The following is a 20867-nucleotide window of genomic DNA, read 5'->3' as shown; positions in this document are numbered from 1 at the left end:
GTGGTCTGGCTGGGCCCACTGCCAGCCTCTACCCCTCTGGCTATGGAACCCTGGGCAATGGTCCTGAGCCTTGGCTTCTGGCAGGATGGTGTTGATACCCACCTTGTGGGAGTGTTTTGAGGACTGAAGGTGATAGTATACCAGGGCTGGCACATTCCAGTCAATGACAGCTGTTATAGATGTATTAATGATTACCATCATGGTTGGTATCATTGTTATCTTTACTGTCATTGTAGTTACTACTGGACATTGCTAGAAGAACCTATAGGAGACACAGGGAAGCATCTGGGTCTTCCCATCACTTGATGATAGAGTGTGGAAAGCCCTGGACAAACAAATGTCCTCTCAGCTGGGCACAACTTCAGACCCCTCTCAGGTTTCTCCATGACTAGGCTGGAACTTAGGCTGACTGGACAGGAGGCCTAGAAGGAGGTCTGGTCATCAGAGGCTTCCCCAGGCATAGCTCTGGTCTGCTGTCCCAGAGAGACTCAGGCAGGCTGGGGCCTGGAGGCCAGGTGAGATCTTCATCCACCCTCCCTGCCTATGCTCACCGGTGGGTGGGCTGTGGCCGACTGCACTCAATGTAGGCCTTCAGGGCCATGGCAAATCTCTCCTGCAGCTGGTCCACCACGCTGCGCTGCACCACACCTGGGCGGTCTGTGGGGAAAGGAAGGCAGTATGGCGTCAACAAAGGCAAGGAGGGGCCAGAGGGGCAACTGCCAGTCAACCACTCCAGGAGCCTGAGTCACCCAGGCAGAGCAAGGATAGAGGGGCTCTGCATCACCCCACTGACCAAGGAGAAACATCAGAGTCCACACTCTAGCTGTGCAAGAGTGGGGAACAAGGAAGATGGCTGGGACCTTCCCCTGAGGAGGCTTGAGGGCGGATCCCCTAGCAGATCATTGGAGGGGGTGTCAATTGCTGGGAGGGGCCATCACCTGGGGAGAAGAGGGAGATGGCCTGCATCAGCACATACTCTTCTTTGTGCAACTGTAGCTTCTTCAGCATGTAGTGGAATTTTATCAAGGGATCCAACAGAAGTTTCTGGAAGCCACCTGTTGGTGGATATTGGGGTGGGGGAGTGTTTCAGGAAGTTGACCCAAGAACCACCTTTCTTCACCAAACTCTTTTGTTCTATCACCCAATCTTTTCACCCCACGATCCCAGGATATCCTGGTGTAACCCCTTCCTCCTTAAAGCCCTCTCCTTCCTCCCCCTTCCAGGGCACCTTCAGGGTCTTCACAGCAGTAGGCCAGCCGACCGCAATCCCAGGTCCCAGTCTCTGTGTTGAACAACGTGTTGAACCTCAGTATGCATATCTCAAAGGTGGCCCCCTTCAACAGGGAGATCTGGTCCTCAATGGGCAAGTCCCTGGCAGCAAGGATGGGGAGGGGATGACAGCTCCCAGGGAAGCTGCCCATGGGCTGGCACCAGAACCCACTCCCATAATCCAGAAGTTGGAAGAGAGGGAGAGAAAGAGGCAGGATAGAGTCGTTCTCCTGAGGACCACTGCAATTGCTTTCTGGTCGCCTCTAATCTCTCCCCTTTCGCAGTTCAGCCAAGCAGGTTACTTTCCCCTACAATGGTCCCCTCCTCTCCTTCTGCCTTCAGAGATACTCCATGTCCACTTAGCTTGTATCCAGATCCCTTAGAGCCTGTTCCACCCCTGCCACTCTCCTCTCAGCCACTGACCTACAGTGGTTCCTGCTTCTTAACCTCATACACTCTGTCTCAGTTTTTCAGTAAGGAAATACTGCTAGCTCTTCAGGCCAAGCTATGTCTTTGCCTCTCCCCGATACTTCCAGAATGCAGAGCCTTTCTACATATGCCACCCTTTCCTGAGCTCCATGCACTGACGATATTGGCTGCTGGTGTTACATTGGATTTAATATGTACCTATTTAATATGTACCCTTTGCCTCCAGGCAGCCCCAAGCTTTGAATCCCACTCTTAGCACATGCCCTCTGCCTACCAATGAAATCCACCTCTTTGTGCCTGTGATTCAGCCACAGTTGATGAGACTCCTCAAGGCAAGGTGGCCAACCCAAAGCCAAACATGCCTACTCCAAATCCAGCCCCATAGACTACACCTTACAGAGCTGTGGTTTCCACCACACAAGGGCTACTGGGCCTCCTGCTGACCCCACTTGTCATAGTTGTTGCCTCCAGGCTTAGCTCTGGAGGGAACCTGGCCCTTTGGATCTCAGGACCGTCTCCCCTGTGACCTGTTCAGCCTTGTCTTGGCAGCAGACAGCTGGACACCCAGCACCTGTTTCTCTCTCTCTCTCTCCCTCTCTCTGGACTTTCTTCTTTTTCCTTCCAACTCATTCTTTGCTCTGAAAATGTCAAGTTGTGATTTCTGCCCTTATGGGGGAAATAGGGAAGGGGAATTACTATCTGAATATCTGCCATATGTTGGCTGCTCTTTAGATGTCTTCTTATTGTACACAGCAGTCCTGTGAAGTAGACATGCTTCGCTCCCACCTCCAGATGGGAGGCTGAGACAGTTAGGGTAAATGGCAGAAGCACAGCTATAGACTCAATGGGTCAGATGGTCAGGGCTCTAGTCCCCAGCAGAACCAGTACCCCAAGGGACAGAGACAAAAGGGGTGGACCTACCCAGATCCTCTGAACCTCTGAACCATTTTCTTTCCTCTCCACATCCCTCCACCCAGCCTGCATGTCTTACCTGAAGCAGGAGATGACTTTGGCAAAGTTGATGACGCCTTTGAACATGTAGGTTGACATGTCAGCCAGATGGGGCAGCATAGGGATGATCTCCTTCCCGTTGCTGTTGGCTGGGGGTCTGTAGTTCCAAACGCTGCCATCTTCCCCCCGCAGCTGCAGAGAGAGCTTCATGGGACACAGCTCTTCCTTGATCTGCCTCCAGGAGAGAGCCTCTTCTCCCACTGACGTCTGTAGAAACTCTGGAATCTCCTGGCCACTGCTAAACACTTCCGGCAGCTGTAACGCAAGACAGGGGTTGGAGATAGGAGAGATTGTGTGTTTCCATAGACAGGTCCCCACAGACAGCCAGCTGCAGCCTGAGAAGATGCACGATGGCAGGCCCACATTCCTGTGCACACACATGTGCACACACAGACACATACACTGCTGCTTTCTTCTCTCTGGTGTATCAGGTGGTGCTTTGTGCATCTGTGAATTAGTGGTTGCACACATCACTGCCTGGTCAGGAGGGAGGGTGAGTGGGGCCTCCCACTGGTGTGTCAAAGCATTCCTGATGTTGGGCTCCTGAGACTCAGAAGGTGTCTGAGCTAATCCAGTTCTCTGAGATGGGCAGGCCACCCGAGATACTTGTGGGCACACAGGAAAGGAGGCATGGGCAGAGACACAAGTAACCAAGAACACTGGTTCAGAAAATTCATCCCCAACAGGAGCCAACCCTGTCCTCATAAAGCCCTGAATGCCAGCAACTGGGAACCTCTTAGCTTTGCCTCCTCCTATCCTCAGCCCAATTCCTCCCAACTTGGGCCTGTGCGGGAATCACCAAGGGTCTCTTAACCCATCTCTGAGTTTCTGACTAGGGGGAGAGGATGCTTGAAAATTTGCATTTCTAACAAGTTTCCAGGGTCTCCTGCCATCCCTGGGCCCAGAAACATACTGGGAAGCCCTGGGGAGAACACTGGGGTACTGAGCAGCCTGTCCTAAGCCTCCTACTCGGAAATCCTTGAATTGAGAGAAGGTGGTGTCAAAGGTTTTCATCTGAGCGTCCATCAGCTCCGCGATCAACATCCGCTGCTCTTCCGTCAGCCCCTGCACTCCGGGAGGCTGAGCCTCGATCCGTTCCTTCTTCTTCCTCATGATCAGGGCGCGCCTCTGCTCCACCGCGGCATCAGACATGATCACTGCGAGTTGAGCAGAACAAGTTCAGCACACGTCCCCAACAAGGTCACGGTCCCCCGGTGTGGTCACACAACCAAGAGAGCAAAAGGAATCATACAGGGACAGCACAACCCTGGCTGGCGACGCCCACCACACCGCACAGAGCAGCGAACAGAGATAGCCTCCGTCCCCAAGTCCCCTCTACAAGTTGTCCACGTGGCCTCCTGTTGGCGCACAGAAGGCTCACGCGCCCGCCCTCGGCGCGCATCCGCACGCGCGCTCCCGCCCGAGCCCACGGCGGCCTCTCGCAGCACAGGGGGCCGCACAGGCGTAGCCCGCCCACACTCACTCTCCTTCTTCATGCCGCTTTCCAGGCACTTGCGCAAGCGGCAGGCCTGGCACTGCCGCCGCGTCTTCCGGGTGATCTCGCAGGTGCCCTTGCGGAAGGGGCACCTCAGCCGGACATTGCGTTTCATGGCCCTCCTGTGAGGGGAGGAAGAGCGTTAGGTAGGTTGCGTGGGTCGGTCACTGGCTCCTTGATAGGCCAGGGCCCCAACACCCCCCATCCCCCCCACCTCTCTCGACGGCGCACACAATGGATATTTGGAGAGCCTAGCCTTTGCTTTCACAGTGGGGCTTTATTGGAGGCTTCCTCCCCAAGGTCCAGGTCTTAGCTAGAGGAGCAGGGGAGGCGACTTTCCTGCGACAGTTCCCACAAGAAATGGGACATGCCCCTTCCACAGGCGCCTGCAGCCCCTGAGCCACTTTCTGGGACACTGAAATTCCAGTGTCCCACACTGGTGCTTCCACAAGCACCTGTCCCTCCTCCTTTAGGCCCTTGTTTCTAGGCAGCGTTACCATGGGGATGGGCCTCTTCCTGGATTTCTCCTTCTTGTAAGGAGCCAGAGAAAACCTGACCCCAGGAGTAGCGTCAGAAACATAAGCAGGCCACTCCCTTTCCCAGTTCTCATTCTGGATTTGGGGACGGGGGCAGAGGGAGGAAACTTTTCTGCCTTACTGGACAATGACTTTCCCATTGCAAAGTGGATCCTCCTGATTGGCTTGAAGGCAAAGAGCTTCGGAGCCTGGTGGAGAAGAGCTCAGCACAGAGGCCCAGGCTTTTGCAGCAAGCAAGCAGGAGTGGGTGACCCTTTAGAAGACTCTGGCAGCCACCCTCTCTTCTCTAGCATCCTGACCTCCCGCAAAAGACCCTGTCAGGACACCCCTAACAGTTTTCCCTCATTTCCACAGCCGGATAGAATGACACAAGTTCTCCCTTGGTTCTGGCCTCTGGTTTTGACCCAGCAGTGTGGAAACTGAGGGAAGCCAGCTTGAAAAGAGCTAGGGGGCCTGGTGACTCATAAGTGTGAGCTCAGAGGACTGAGGCCTCAGACGTGACTAGCCTAGGGGAACATTCCTCCTGGATGCCATACCGTCACCCCTTGCCTCTCCTGCTGACCTGGCCAAGAGACCTGTGATGCTACTCCACAGCGCACCCAGAATGGATAAAAGGCGAAAGGGGGCTCAACTCTATTACAGACATGCTGTATCAGGTGCTAGGCTACATATTTTGCAGAACTTTGCAAAGATCATCTTCAAAACCCTGTGAGTCATCCTGTCACCTGCCTGCCACAGATGGAAGCCAAAGCCAGATCACCACCTGCCTGACCTCCAGGTAAATATAAACTAGGGCTTGAGTCTAGGTCTGCCTGATGTGGAATTCAAACTCCTGCCCACTGATATGTGTTGCCTCCCTCTGGGAGTCCCAGGAATAACATCCAAATGAGGAGAGAGAGCAGATATTCCCTCATGCCAAGGCAGTCTACACGGATGCCGCTTGGACAGAGCTCCAGACATCCTCTTCTGTGCTAGAAGAATCTGGATCTGGTTCAAATGGGCACCTGGCTTCCTGTGGCCATGTGGCACGTGCCCAGCTCAGGGCTGTATTTGGTGCCCTTTGCTAGTGACTGGTAGGCTGGGCCAGCTCTAGCCTATGTGAGGGGAAGGGATCTTCCAAGAAAGGTTTTTTGTGTGTTGTTGTTGTTCCTTAGTTGAACATCATTGCTACTGCCTGGGCCCCTGACACTATGCTCCTCCAAGGGGAGCCAGACTGATGTCAGAGCTCTGGGATGGAATGGAGATGAGAAAATTGCAAAGACCTGAGCTGCAGAACTCATCAACATGGGAGCCATCAGACTTCTTATAATAAGCAGCAACACTTTTTCCTTATTGAGTAAGTGTTGTGTGACTTGTAGCTGAATACAGCTGCTGTGTCTCACCCAGTGTAGCCCAGACAGCCAATGTTCACTTCTCTCTGGAGCATGATACTTTTGAACCTGCCCTGCGCAGTTCTCTCCATGCGACCAGGCTTGGCTATGTCAGCCCTGAAGCAGGGGTTTCTTCACTCTGGTGACACTAAACTGGTCATAGCACAGAACTTGCTGCAGTGCCTCTCTGGATTCATCCAGACCTGGAAGTCCTGCTGGAGGTCCTGGGATACACAACTGAGCCCCTCCCCATAACATACCGACCAACACCCCATCTTTGAGATCGTAGGGTAGGGCTTTGGCTCAAGGGTTCATTTACATTCGAATGTCCAGTCACCAGGAAGAGCTCTGAAGTTCTGAAGTTAGGCTGGCCATCTTGGGGATGTATAAAGATTCCCAGGTGTGGCCTTGAGATGGGAACTGCATACCCTGTTCCTTCCTGGAGCAGACTGGGGCTCTACCTCACACATTCCTTTCCCTCTACCTTCCATTCTTGGTCTGAGCCCTGTGCTAAGGGGCCTTGCTGAGCTGACTTTGGCCTTTCTGTTTCTACAGCTGGACAACGTGAGCCTTCTGTCCAGGCCTGCCTTATTCTGAGATAGAATGTTTCTGTCCTTAATTTTTGGATCCTTCCTGTTTGTCTGTTTTTATGTGAGGTTTTATTTTTTTCATTTTTTTTTTTTATCATTCTTTACTCAACAACTGGGCTCCATGAAACTGATTTGGACACTTATGTTTTGCATTTTCAGTTTCCTTACTCTTTTGCTGACTAATCTTTTTTATTTAAGAACACATAGGTGAACAAAGGGATATCTTAATGGGTACCTCAGGTAGACTTGAAGAAAAAGAATTTCTGTAAGGTATAAGTGTCTCACTTTGACTAACTGGAAGAGCCTTGAGTGGGCTACCAGCTCACACTGAGAACCTGAGAGTCAGATCAAGCTGTGGCCTGGAGGATTAACGGAAGACCCCAGTTAGATGTGACCTCGTATGTCAATGGTGGCAAGTGAGTGAAGGTTGATGGGTGACCTTACCTGAAAAAGCCCTTGCATCCTTCGCATGTCATGACATTGAAGTGATAGCCATTGGCCTTGTCCCCACATACACGGCAGATTTGGAGAGCCTCATCTTCCTCATCTACATTGATGGTGGACTTTCGTGGGACAGAGTTTGCTTCTTCTAACTGTACAAACTCAACATTGTTCCAGATTTCTTCAGGTCTCATCTCCAGGTTTGCTTCTAGGCCTCCTGCACTAGAAGTGAAAAAACACAAGAAATGACCAGGTTGGACAGTGATGTGCTAGGAACACTCTGTCACTTCTGAGTGTGACTCAAATTTGGTTTGATGAGCTAACCTCTCATGAAAAAGAATGTGGGTGAGGGTTTGAGTCGTAACCATGTGGCATTTTTGTACAATAGGGCCCTGGAGTAGAACATGTGAACAAGAACATGGGAGAAAGAAGGGTAATAGGGGAGGAGGAAATGAGAAGAGAAAGAGGAGGCTATCTGAGTTGAATCACAGCAGCAGGACTCAAGAGGACTGAGGTGAGTAGGCCATGACCTGGTCAAAGGCCCAAACATGGAACAGTTTGTGGGTCAGGCTACTGCTCAGGATGATTTCTGGGGCTGAGATGATCTAGGGAAGGTGGTCCTTCAAGTATGGTATGGCACAAGCTCCCAGCGACAGCTGGAAACACTGAGCAGAAAGGGTTTTCAGATGAATAACCAAGCAGATGGGTGACAGTGGAGTGAAGCCAGGATCACAAAGCAAGAAGAAAGCGCTCTATATTCCTGTGGAGCTGGAGAGCAAGTGGGTATCAAAGAACTTGTGCTCATTCTTAGAGCTGTGCTCAAGATGTCTTCCCTAGGCCACATCACCTTGAGAGTAGACTTGAATCCTACTTGGATTGGGCACTAAAGATGACAAGCAGAAATTAGGGTCTGACCTTTCCCACTGTGCTCCCCAAAATTCCGTGTAGTGCAACCACACCACACATGATGTTACCTTTTCTATAACCAAGATAAAACTCCTATCTTAGTAAAATTTCAACTCAGAGAACAGTAATTTCTGTTTACAGCATCATGACAGAGATACCTGACAGTTTCACCAGTGACAGTTTCACTAGTAACAGAAAATGGGAAACTAATCTGTCCCTGACCTCAGCTCTCCAGAAAACTGAATGAACTTGAACTGAACAGGTATGTAGGGGGATCTCCCCTGATTGTTCAAATCTAATTTAACTTCATAGAGAAATAAGATATATTTTGAGTTGTCACAAAAACCTCAAGCCAAGGATTTGATTTAAAGTGCTCTTGGGTTAATAGTTCTCCCAGAAACCCAGAGGGACAGCTACAAACCCTCCGCTTTGGAGGAACTCACTTCCACTTTCTCCACATATTTCTACATGTGTATAAATAATTACGCATGCAATTTTCAAGAACTCTGAGCAAAAAGCCACAAATCATGAATCAAAGATTAACAGCACCATGAGCAAGAGTCAACAAAAACAAACAACTTACAACAGAATTAGACACACAAAGACCCCCTGAATTATCAAACAGAAGATGTTTAAATAAATAGTAGAAGGGGTTGAAAATGTAAAAATAAATAAATAAAAGCCATAAAATTGACCAAGCAGATTTGAAAAATGAATAAAAATAGACTATAAAATCTGAATGAGGGAGGGTAAAAGAAAGAAGTTAAGAAGGTGAACATGGCCGGGCTCCGTGGCTCATGTCAGTAATCCTAGCTACTCAGAAGGCAGAGATCAGGAGGATCATGGTTTGAAGTCAGCCCAGGCAAATGGTTTGCAAAACCCTATCTCAAAAAAACCCTTCACAAAAAAGGGACTGGTGTAGTGGCTCAAGGTGTAGGCCCTGAGTTCTAACACCAGTACTGAAAAAAAAAATTGTACTTTCTATACAAGAATGAATATAGATTTTTTAAAACCTGTTGAAATCACTTAAAGGAGGAGACTAAGGTAGAAAGGCAAAAAATAGAGAGGATGAACCATTTTGGGTTATAACACATATATACATGGAAATGTCACAATGAAATTCTTTCTATAGCTATCTTAAAAAATAAAATCTGAATGATGACTATATAAACCAATAATAATGGTGTCTTGGGAGTTAGAAAAAGAAAATTCAATTGAAGTATGCAACAACATGTAAGTCAGGAGACTGTATGATTATAGTGGAAGTTTTCTAAGGAAAGAGAAAGGTAGTAAGTAGCTTAGACTTTGATTAGTACAGTTTGATTGTCAAAATATCTAGGGTAAGCACTAAAAGCCTAGAAATAAAATGTATGACTTGGTAGCTAATAGGGAGGAAAAAATGGAAGGGAAAAAAGTCCAAAAGGAGGCCCTAGGGAGTTAAAAAAGAAACTGAGTGGCAAATGCAGAGCACAAGATAAGATGCTAGAGATACAGAAGAAAACACAGAGGAAACATTTCAAAACACTAATGCAGGCAAAGATTTTTTGAATAGGATCCACAAAACATAGTCAATAAAAGCAAAACTAGACAAATGGATTATCCCAAACTAAGAAGCTTCTGCACAGCAAAGACAACAATTAGCAGTGAAGAGACAACCTGCACATGGTTCATCTGAAAAAAGATTAATATCTAGAGTATATAAGGAACTCAAATAATGATTATAAATGGGTAAATTATCTGAATAGACATTTCTCAAAAGAAAATACACAAATGAGCAACAAGTATATGAAAAAATGCTGAGATCACTAATCTTCGAAGAAAAGCGAATCCAAACCACAACGGGATATGATTTCTGGGTGTCTGGGAGAACTACTAACACAAGAATAGCTGTTATCAAAAACACAAAATAAAAATGGCTGGTGAGGATTCAAAAAAGGGAAGGATTCAAAAAAAGGGAACTCTCATACATTGTTGATGGGAATATAAATTAGTATGGCTATATGGAAAACAATTTGGAAATTCCCCAGAAAAGTAAAAATTGATCCACCATATGACCAGCTATCCCACTATTGTATATAAACCATATACATATATATGTACATGCAAATACACACACATACACAGGAAATTAAGTCAGTATATCAAAGAGATTTCTGCACTCCCATGTTTATTGCAGCACTAGTCACAATATCCAGGTTCTTTTCACAAAAGGAATGGGTTTAAAAATGTGGCATATAAAAAAAACAAAAAAAAATGTGGCATATAGGCACAAATTGTATTTTTCAACCATAAAAAGGTTACAATCTTGTCATTTTTGGCAATGTAGATATAACTGGAGACATTATGTTAAGTGAAATAAGTCAGGCACAGAAAGACAAATACTGCATGTTCTCATTAGTGGAAGCTAAAAAAAAAAAATCAATTTCTCCCTCAGGAAAAAAAGAGTAGAATAGTGCTCACTAGAGATTAGGAAGGGGAGTGAGATAGAGAGAGGCTAGAAAATGGGTACCAAAGTACAGTTAGATAGGAAGAAAGACTTGTAGTGTTCTAAAGGACAGCAGAGTACCTAAAATCACAATTTAGGATATGCTTAAAAATACTTAGAAGAGTCCAAAGGCTGCCAATGATACACGTTTGCCAATTAGAGTTGGAAATGCTAATTACACTGATTTGATCATTATAGATTATATACGTGTGAAATTATGGTGCTGTACCCCATAAATATGTTCATGTAGTATATGTCAATAAAAATATTAAAGAATTTAAAGACAGTAGAAATACCAAATATACTGGTAGCCATGGTGGGGAGGTATTAAGATGAATGCCAAAATCTCACGCTACAGTAATTGTATAACTTTTGTTTTGCTTTTCCTAAGTTTCCTGTTAAACAGACAGATTCTGTAGGTTTTTCAAGTCATTCTCTCATATCCTTGGAAAGCCCAGTTAGAAAACCCATGACAGCTGTTCTCCAAAGGTGGTCCCAAGAAATCACACCTCCTAGGTTCACACACTCATGCAATTCCCACCCATGAAGGCTCTAGGATAGTCTGTAACTTGCTTGGACCAATACAATGTGGGAAAGTGTCACTGTGCCAGTTCTGTGCTAAGCTGCAAGAAGCCTGCTAGCTTTTGCCTTTTGGGGAGCTCTCACCCACCATGTGACAATGCCTGGCTACCTTTCTGAGTAACCACACAGAGACCCCTGCATAATAAGCCACATGAAGAGGGAGTGCCCTGAGGTCTCACTGACCTGGGGAGGCCCAGCCAGGCATGTGAGGGAGCCTTCCAGTCTTCTTAGCCCAGCCATGCCTGCAGATGACTATAGCCTCAGTCAAGCACGTGTGGAGTAGAGCTCCCCAGCTGACCTCCAACAACAGAGAAGTCATGTCAGAAAATAAAATGGCACTTATTTAAAATCCAATACATTTGGGGGAGATTTGCTACAGGACTGAAGATAATGGGAACAATCCCTGGGGTTTTATGAGAAACAGATCTGAGCTGAGGGAGGGGGAAGGGGCAGCAGGGACTTTTAGATGTTCGTGAATTCCAAACTTCTTTGTCAACTATGCTTTGGGTAGAATAGGATAAGGACGATGAGCACTCTCGATGTGACAGATTGAGGCTCAGTGAGTACAACTCTTCACACCTCACAGGGCCGCCCTGGGGACCACTCATGACAAATGTCATCAATGTGGCATGCAGGGAGTTCATGCCCAGAAGCTGGAGGGGCCTCAGTGAGGAAGGCAGCTGCTAGCTTCCTCTCCATGGACTGTTTTTCTTTCCATTGCTAAGTAGGATAACTGCGACAATGCATCATGTCTTTCCTGATTAAAAAAACAACAGCAACAACAAATTTTTAAAAGCCATAAATAGAACGATTCTTCCTAAGGCAGTAAGAATAGTGTGCCTTATCAATAGCCAGTAACATACTTTCTGAAGGAACACAGATTTATCTTCAACCCAAACAGCTGGAAAATAAAATGTCCACTATGCTAGTACGGTTAGTCAGAGAATTGCCTGGCACAGTAAAACACGAGACTAAACATATGATAAAGCTTTTACAAAGCAGACCAAATCAACAGCATTTAAAAACTAAGAAGTCAGTTATGGTGGCACCTGTCTCTAATTCCAGCACTCAGAAAGCTGAGGCAGAAGGATCCTGAGTTCAAGGCTACCCTGGACTACATATTGAGACCTTGCCTCAAAGAAAAGAAGGAAAGAAAAGAAAAGAAAAAAAAAACACTTTAAGAAAAATAGCTGAAACTAAGAGATAGCATAGATAAATGGGACCTCATAAAACTAAAAAGCTTCTGTTCATCAAAAGAAATGGTCTCTAAACTGAAGAGAACACCCACAAAGTGGGAGAAAATATTTGCCAATTATACATCAGACAAAGGACTGATAACCAGAATATATAGGAAACTTAAAAAACTAAATTCTCCCAAAACTAATGAACCAATAAAGAAATGGGCACGTGAACTAAACAGAACTTTCTCAAAAGAAGAAATTCAAATGGCCAGAAAACACATGAAAAAATGCTCACCATCTCTAGCAATAAAGGAAATGCAAATTAAAACCACACTAAGATTCCACCTCACCCCTGTTAGAATAGCCATCATCAGCAACACCACCAACAACAGGTGTTGGCGAGGATGCGGGGAAAAAGGAACCCTCTTACACTGTTGGTGGGAATGTAGACTAGTACAACCACTCTGGAAAAAAATTTGGAGGCTACTCAAAAAGCTGGACATCGATCTACCATTTGATCCAGCAATACCACTCTTGGGGATATACCCAAAAGACTGTTACTCCAGAGGCACCTGCACATCCATGTTTACTGCGGCACTATTCACAATAGCCAAGTCATGGAAACAGCCAAGATGCCCCAGCACTGACGAATGGATTAAGAAAATGTGGTATCTATACACAATGGAATTTTATGCAGCCATGAAGAAGAACGAAATGTTATCATTCGCTGGTAAATGGATGGAATTGGAGAACATCAATCTGAGTGAGGTTAGCCTGGCCCAAAAGACCAAAAATCGTATGTTCTCCCTCATATGTGGACATTAGATCAAGGGCAAACACAACAAGGGGACTGGACTATGAGCACATGATAAAAGCGAGAGCACACAAGGGAGGGGTGAGGATAGGTAAGACACCTAAAAACCTAGCTAGCATTTGTTGCCCTTAATGCAGAGAAACTAAAGCAGATACCTTAAGCAACTGAGGCCAATAGGAAAAGGGGACCAGGAACTAGAGAAAAGATTAGATCAAAAAGAATTAACCTAGAAGGTAACACCCACGCACAGGAAATCAATGTGCGTCAATGCCCTGTATAGCTATCCTTATCTCAACCAGCAAAACCCCTTGTTCCTTCCTATTATTGCTTATACTCTCTCTACAACAAAATTAGAAATAAGGGCAAAATAGTTTCTGCTGGGTATTGAGGGGGAGGAGCGGGAGGGGATGGAGTGGGTGGTAAGGGAGGGGGTGCGGGAAGGGGGGAGAAATGAACCAAGCCTTGTATGCACATATGAATAATAAAAGAAAAATGGAAAAAAAAAAAGAAAAAGAAAAATAGCTGAAAACTCTGAAAATTGACAGACATAGACATATGTGACAGACACAGGATAAATACGTAAAAATCAGAAGGTTCCACTTATACCATCCACAAATGATTATAATATAACATGAGCATAGCAGGACTATATGAGATAAGAAATGCCTGGATGGAGAATAAAACAAAAGTCTAAAACTCCAAAGTACAGAGTGGAAGGAGAGACTTAAGACTTAATATTGTAAGGACATCCAGTCCTCCCAAATTTATTTTATAGACTTGATGTAATCAAATTTTGTTACAGTTTGAAAAAACTGAGTCTTCATTTGTAAAGGAAACAGGCATGAATAACTAAAATAATTTGTTAAAACAAATACTGATGGGAACAGATAGGAGTCACACTACCAAATTGTCAAACTTACTATGAATCTGCTGGTAAAAACATTGAGATAAAAATTTTAAATTCTCAATAAAAGAGAATATATGCAAGAATTTAATATACAATGTGTTACTCACACAAATCATTGGAAAGAAAAAGGAATATTCAATAATTGGCACTGAAACTGTCTTTTATTTGGAGACAAAGATCCATCTATGCTTATGACAATAAAACTCAGGAGAACTAAGTATAAAGGACAAAAACAAAACAAAAATAACCAAACACTAAAGGAAATGTAAGTATCTTTCTGAGTGGAGACACACTTCTCAGTATAAAAAGTAATGACGGAAATCATAATAGCAAAGAGTGATGCTATATAAAAAATTGAATTATCCATCAAAAATGACATACTGGAGAGAAAGTTTGTAACAAGCATGAAAATCAAAAAGAGATAATTCTTGATCAAATGAAATGTAAAGTTTTACATATAAGAAAATGTTCAACCTTACTAATACCAAAGAAACACATCTAAGTAGTAATAATACATCACTTGTCGCTGTCAAATCAACAAGATCTAAAGACAAGCAAACAGACACCACTGTGTCCTCTGCTGTAATGCAAGGGAAAGAGTCAGTTCTTTGCTCTGGCCAAAGAACTGACTGTGAGTTAGATCAAACATTGGGAATTAACTGCCAATCTCACAAAAAACTTTAGGGATAGAGAATCGTGAAGTGATGCATTGGAAATACAATCAGTCAAATCCAGAATATAAAAATTTGTATGAGAAAAGGGATTAAGTTTCTCTGACAAATAAATAACAAGGAAGAAAGGGGGAAGAGATGAAGGAATTCTAATGGTGTAAAATTTTAAGAGATTTTTTTATCCAAAAGCAATTTGTGGAATTTGTTTGGATCCTGACCCAAGCAGACCAACAAAGTCATTTAAGAATCAATTAGAAAAACTAGTGCACTGATGTTCTTAAATTATATTAAGGCTGGCACCAATAGCTAATGCTTGTAATCCTAGTTACTTGGGAAGCTGAAGGTCAGCCCAGGCAAATAGTTTGCAAGACCCCACCTGCAAAATTGCCAGAGAGAAATGGACTGGAGGAGTGGCTCAGGTGGTAGAGCGCCTGCTTTACAAGAGTGAAAGCCTGAATTCAAACCCTAGTCCTACCCCCCAAAAAGTTACATTAAGGAATTATTCATAATTTTTAAATATGGGTTTTTATGTAAATAAAGGACCCCATCAACCTCTTTTCTCTTAGAGGAGAAAGTGGAAGTATTTATGGATAAAATTATGATATTTGGGACTTGACTTAAAATAATCCAGTCAGGGACAGAGGCATAACTCAAGTGGTAGAGTACCTGCCTCAGGAGCAGGAAGCCCTGGGTTCAAACTTCAGTACAACCAAAAAGTATCCAGTGAGAGTTTTGCTTCCTTATCAAATGCAGTAGTCATGTCATGCAGATACTCCTGCTTTAAAAGCTAGGAAAAGGTCGATTAATCACAAAACCATCATTTTTTTAAAAAGACATTGCAGCACCATGAAGCAACAAAAATAAGTCAAAGTAAACCTTCAGTGAGGAGAGGGCCCTTATGATGCCAGCTGGCCTCTACCTCCTTGGGAGCAGTCTCCAATTCCGGGTGTGAGAGATCAGCCTGGGCCAGCAAAGGGCCTTAGTCTAGAAAAGAGAAACCAGTGAAGATTTGGTGCTTATGGGGGGCTGGGCAAGAAATTAGAAACTAAAGGACCAATGCATGGCCAGTTTCCCTGTGGGATAAGATGTGCAGAACTGGACTAGAAGCTTCTAAAAAGCAGGATGATCTCTTCCTCAGCTGAGCAGTACTTGGAAGACAAAATCTCATCATAGGTAGAGGCACCAGCCCCGCAAAAGTGGTCGTCTCCCCCTCAAGACAATTACAAGATCTTGGAGTTTTGTGGAGCAGAATGCTAAAAAGGTGTACGAAAAATTTCTAGAGGGCAGAACTAAATCTTTTGCAGTCTTTAATGATTGAAAAGACAGTCCACTCAGGTTCTTTAGTCAAACCACTGAGAAGGCCAGGACTGAGGAACAGGGACAAAGCAGAGATGAAAGGAGTCTCACTAAAAATACAGTGTATCGCCAACCTGCTTTGCTCCTCAATTAAGTCAAATTGGAGGGATCAGCACCTCCTCATTCTGCTGCCTAACAGAGCAAAGATGGAAATGTCGCCTGGTGGACGCCACCACCTGGAACTTTCCCAGTTATGTTATTCACCCCTGTCTGGCTAACAATGAAAATTTCTAGACGTGGGAAGAGGAAGTAAAGTGTAACTAATTATCAAGAGATAAAATAGAGACTAAAAGAAGCAGAGCCACAGTGGATCCAAATACTGAAATTGCAAGGGCTTAAAAACAACTATGATTAATGAAAAATCAATAGAAGATAATATGGATAAAAAGGAGGACATAAGAGGTTTCAATGTAGAATTGTACTCTATGAATAAGTAAGAGACCCAGGATCACCAAAATAACATGGAAAGAGAAGAAATCTGGAGTACTTACACCTTTTGACCACAAAACTTATTACAAAAGTTCTATGACTAAGACAGTGTGCTATTAATATGAAGATAGACATAAAGAATGACAGATCAGAATTGAGATTAAAGATACAAACCCATGCCATTTAAAGCCTTACCTTTTAAAAATGGCACTGGGAAAATTGGATGTTCATATGTGGAAAAGATGAATTTACCTTACCTCACACCATACATAAAAATTTATGTATAGATCATAGATATAAATGTAGAGCCAAAACTATAAAAACTATAAAAATCTGAGATGAAAACATGGGAGTAAATCTTCTTTACCTCAGTTTAGGCAAAGATTTCTTAGATAGGACACCAAAAAAATGAGAAAATGTGAAAAGATAAATTGAACTTTATTAAAATTAAAGTTATTTTCACTTTCTACACCATTAAGTGAAAAAGTGAAAAGATGATTCACAGACTGAGACAAAATATTTGTAAAACTATCTATCAAAGAAGGGTTTTCTATCCAGGATCTATAAAGAATACTTACAAGTCAATTATAAAAATATAAAGAACCCACTTAAAAATGGTCCAAAAATTTATTTTTTTTATTTTATTATTTTTTATTGTTTTATTATTCATATGTGCATACAATGCTTGGGTCATTTCTCCCCCCTCCCTCAACCCCCCCCTTACCACCCACTCCACCCCCTTCCACTTCCCCCAACCCCCTCCATACCTGGCAGCAACTATTTTGCCCTTATCTCTAATTTTGTTGTAGAGAGAGTATAAGCCATAATAGGAAGGAACAAGTGTTTTTGCTAGTTGAGATAAGGATAGCTATACAGGGAGTTGACTCACATTAATTTCCTGTGCATGTGTGTTACCTTCTAGGTTAATTCTTTTTGATCTAACCTTTTCTCTAGTTCCTGGTCCCCTTTTCCTATTGGCCTCAGTTGCTTTTAAGGTATCTGCTTTAGTTTCTCTGCGTTGAGGGCAACAAATGCTAGCTAATTTTTTAGGTGTCTTACCTATCCTCACCCCTCCCTTGTGTGCTAAAGCTTTTATCATGTGCTCAAAGTCCAATCCCATTGTTGTGTTTGCCCTTGACCTAATGTCCACATATGAGGGAGAACATACAATTTTTGTTCTTCTGGGCCAGGCTAACCTTACTCAGAATGATGTTCTCCAATTCCATCCATTTACCAGCGAATGATAACATTTCGTTCTTCTTCATGGCTGCATAAAATTCCATTGTGATAGATACCACCCAAAAATTTAAGTAGTCTTTACACCAATGAATTTATGAAGACCAATAAAAACTTGGAAATACACTCAAATTATTAATTATTAGAGAGATAAAGATTAAGGGGGGGGCATGGCTCAAGTGGTAGAGTACCTGCCTAGAGACATGCAGATCAAAACCAAAAAAAAAAAAAAAATCCCTCTTACAACACATAAGAATGACCACAAGCAAAAGGACAGATAAAAATTGGTCTGATGTGGAGACACAGAACTTTCATACATGGGAAAACAGTTATTCTGTGACTTCAAATGTTAAACACAAATTTCCCACAGGGCCCAGCAATCTCCCTGGTAGTCAGAGGACTTTGGTCTTTGCTCCCTGGGGCTGGAGATGAAGTGAGCATGACTTTGCTGTCATTGTCAAGAACCACCCACAGTAGATTAACTCACTCTACTTACCAACTTCTGACGCTCAGTGGCCACACAACAAAATGGAAGCCACTGCCAGAGTCTGCCTTGACTTTAGGCATGAAAGGCTGAGGAGAATGTGCCATTATAAGGATTGTTACCACACACAGGTCTGACAGGAGAAGACATGGAGAAACAGTTGACTGGGGAGGAATCCTGACAGCACAGCCACTCGGAAGCAGGCAGAGGGAAGTCTCCCAGGTACAGAGAGTGTGCTCTTCAGAAAGACAGGTTTGAACTTGGGAGAAGGAAGGAAGGAAAGTGGCATATCCAGAGATGATAATGGCAGGAAATTTAAGGAAATTGTGAATTAAGTTTCTGTTCTAGGAGAAGGGTCCCCACAAGTACAATGAGAGGGGAGGACTGGGGCTGGCAAAAGACGGAAGAGAGAGGAGTAGCACAAGGTCTTGGGGTTTCCTGATTGAGGAATGAGGAATGAGAGGTTTGAGCCATGAGATACAGCAGGCTGGGTGTGAATGGCTAAATGATCTGAGATGACTCAAATGTGGGACAGATGAGGACTTCAAACCAGAAACACACCCCAGAAAAACTTGCTCTTGCAGAAGGACATGTGAACAGGAAGTGTGGAAGGGAAGGTGACAGGAAGAGACTTTGTGCTTTGAAAGTGAGCGATTCACCAGTAACCTTTGAAGTCAAATATTTAGACTGTAAGAGAACAAAGGTGAGCCTGTCCACAGATGCCCCCAGGCTGGAAATCCAGGATGGGTGTGGGGAGTGATTGTCTTTAGTGCAAAGAATAAGATGCTCAGTAGAAGATACAGGATGCTGCCTGTTAGGTTGGGAAGTTTAGCAGAGATGCGCAGTGAAGAACAAATTCCCCCTGGAACACAACGAAATACTAGACAAGGAATGATCACTGGCCATGGGATGGTGGGGTAGAGTTTGGGAGGTAACAAGAGAGAAAACCAAGGATGCAAGAACAGGGAATTGTAGACTAGAAACAGTCAAGGAACAGAATGAAAGCTCAAGACCTTGACCCCCTGGAGGCTCAGACAACAGAAGCAGGATGACAGCATTAAGAGAAAAGAGGGCAGAAAAATGGGACCGAAGAGAAACCAAGGTGATGGGCAAGTTCCTTAAGGTAGCAGGTGAAAAGAAGAGGGGCATCTGGTTGATACAAAGGCCAGGGAGGAGTCACAAAGAAAGTCTGTCAGTGCTGTGGTCATAAGCAAGGGGAAACAGCTGGCAGGGAAACAAAGTGAATTATGGCACTTCCAAAGCAGGACTTTATTAAGTTTACTGCACAATGGCTCCGGGGCTCCTTCATCACCTTCTTTCTGCCTCTCTCCCCAGGCACATGAAGCTAATCTGTTATTTGGGGAGCTTCTTACAGCCTGTTTATATTGCACTTTGCCCAAAGGCTTGTTGGGGTCACAGAGAGAGGAGGGTCACCCTTTGAGACACAGAGCATCTCAACTTCTGCCCTTTCTTGGCTCCCTTGATGGCCTCTGGAATGACCAACCCCAGCCACAACCAACTCTCCAGCCATCACAGGTGTTTGGAAAAGAAACTTAACTGGGTGTTCAGTCATTGGGTGAGTAGAGGTGCCCTTAGCTTACATGGGGTCTAAAGCTGACACAGTTTGAAAGTTCTCAACACAAGCTATATGAAATTAGGTACCAAAGAGAATATCTATTTGTGAGAAAGATGAGAAAAGAAATTATGATAAGTTACAAATATTAAAAGGACAAGTAATGATCATCACAAAATCCAGAAAAAAAACCATACAATTTTAATTAATTAATTAATTGTGTGGCATGCCTTTATATTTTTTACTGTATCCTTGTTGGTAAACAGAATACTGTCCCTCACATATGTCTGCATCCTAAATCCCAGAATATATGTACATGTTTCCTTATACAGCAGAAAGGTCTTTGCAGCTGTAATGATAAGAGTATAGAGCTGGAGACAGAAGACTATCCCAGTTTATCCAGATGGGCCTACGAAACTTAAAATCATGGATACTTCCCTGGGTTTGGTCAGAGAAAGGGATATGTTGTGGAAAGGGGTTGGATGCCAAGTTGAATTCAAAGATGGAAGAGGAGGCTATGAGCCAAGCAAGGGAGCAATGTCAGAAAGGGCCAGGATTCTCCCCCAAAACCTCCAGAAGGAAGCCTCCATTGGCTGGGCAAAGATGGGACTCAGTGACCTACAAGAGACCCCATTTCTCCTTCTACTACACTGTCACTCTTGTCTGAGTTGCAAGGATTGGGTTCATTCATTTTCCTTTTGACAACTCTTGTGGGGGACAAGTGGACTTCGGCAAGAAGAGAATGTGGGCAGCGAGGTGGGAGTAAGAGTGAGGTGTGCTTGGAGACAGGGCCCATCAGACAACTTCTATTTAGGACAAGGATCAAGGAAAGCTTTTGATAGAAGAAGGTGATCATAAGACAGGTGTCAGTGAGGCAATTACATGAGGGGCAAATGCTGTTACATGAGAGTGTCCTCAGTCTCCTGTCTCTGTCCCTGTACAGGAGACTTACAAACACTACCTAGCCTGACCTGAAGGAAGAGGTGCTCAGTAGCCCCTCCCCCTTCCCCTTCCTCAGAGGGGCTCCTGGTTGGACCAGGCCCAGGTACCTGAAGAGGGGATGTGTAGGTTTCTGGCATAATTGCTCCCTCCCAGGAACAAG

General features: G+C 44.4%; 1 protein-coding gene across 4 annotated transcripts in view; it reads right to left on the bottom strand.

Annotated features, from left to right (window-relative positions):
* Positions 1-20867, bottom strand: part of Nr1i2 (nuclear receptor subfamily 1 group I member 2) — a 39490-nt gene that overhangs the window by 5111 nt on the left and 13512 nt on the right. The window contains exons 2-9 of one of the 4 annotated variants that reach the window (XM_074073233.1): positions 11298-11407; positions 7145-7358; positions 4193-4326; positions 3679-3866; positions 2690-2964; positions 1229-1371; positions 939-1055; positions 552-657 (exon numbers count right to left, since the gene is read on the bottom strand). In XM_074073233.1, coding sequence (XP_073929334.1) covers positions 552-657; positions 939-1055; positions 1229-1371; positions 2690-2964; positions 3679-3866; positions 4193-4326; positions 7145-7358; positions 11298-11319 — 1199 coding nt within the window. In that variant the 5' untranslated portion in view covers positions 11320-11407. Of the gene's footprint in view, positions 1-551; positions 658-938; positions 1056-1228; positions 1372-2689; positions 2965-3678; positions 3867-4192; positions 4327-7144; positions 7364-11297; positions 11414-20867 lie in introns of those variants that run through there. The other 3 variants (XM_074073236.1, XM_074073234.1, XM_074073235.1) reach the window with 3 other exon arrangements.

The sequence above is a fragment of the Castor canadensis genome, chromosome 5 (assembly GCF_047511655.1).
Source record: "Castor canadensis chromosome 5, mCasCan1.hap1v2, whole genome shotgun sequence".
In the NCBI taxonomy this organism is placed as follows: Eukaryota; Metazoa; Chordata; class Mammalia; order Rodentia; family Castoridae; genus Castor; species Castor canadensis.
Note: the sequence above shows the minus strand (reverse complement) of the source record. Positions and strands in the feature narration are given on the sequence as shown.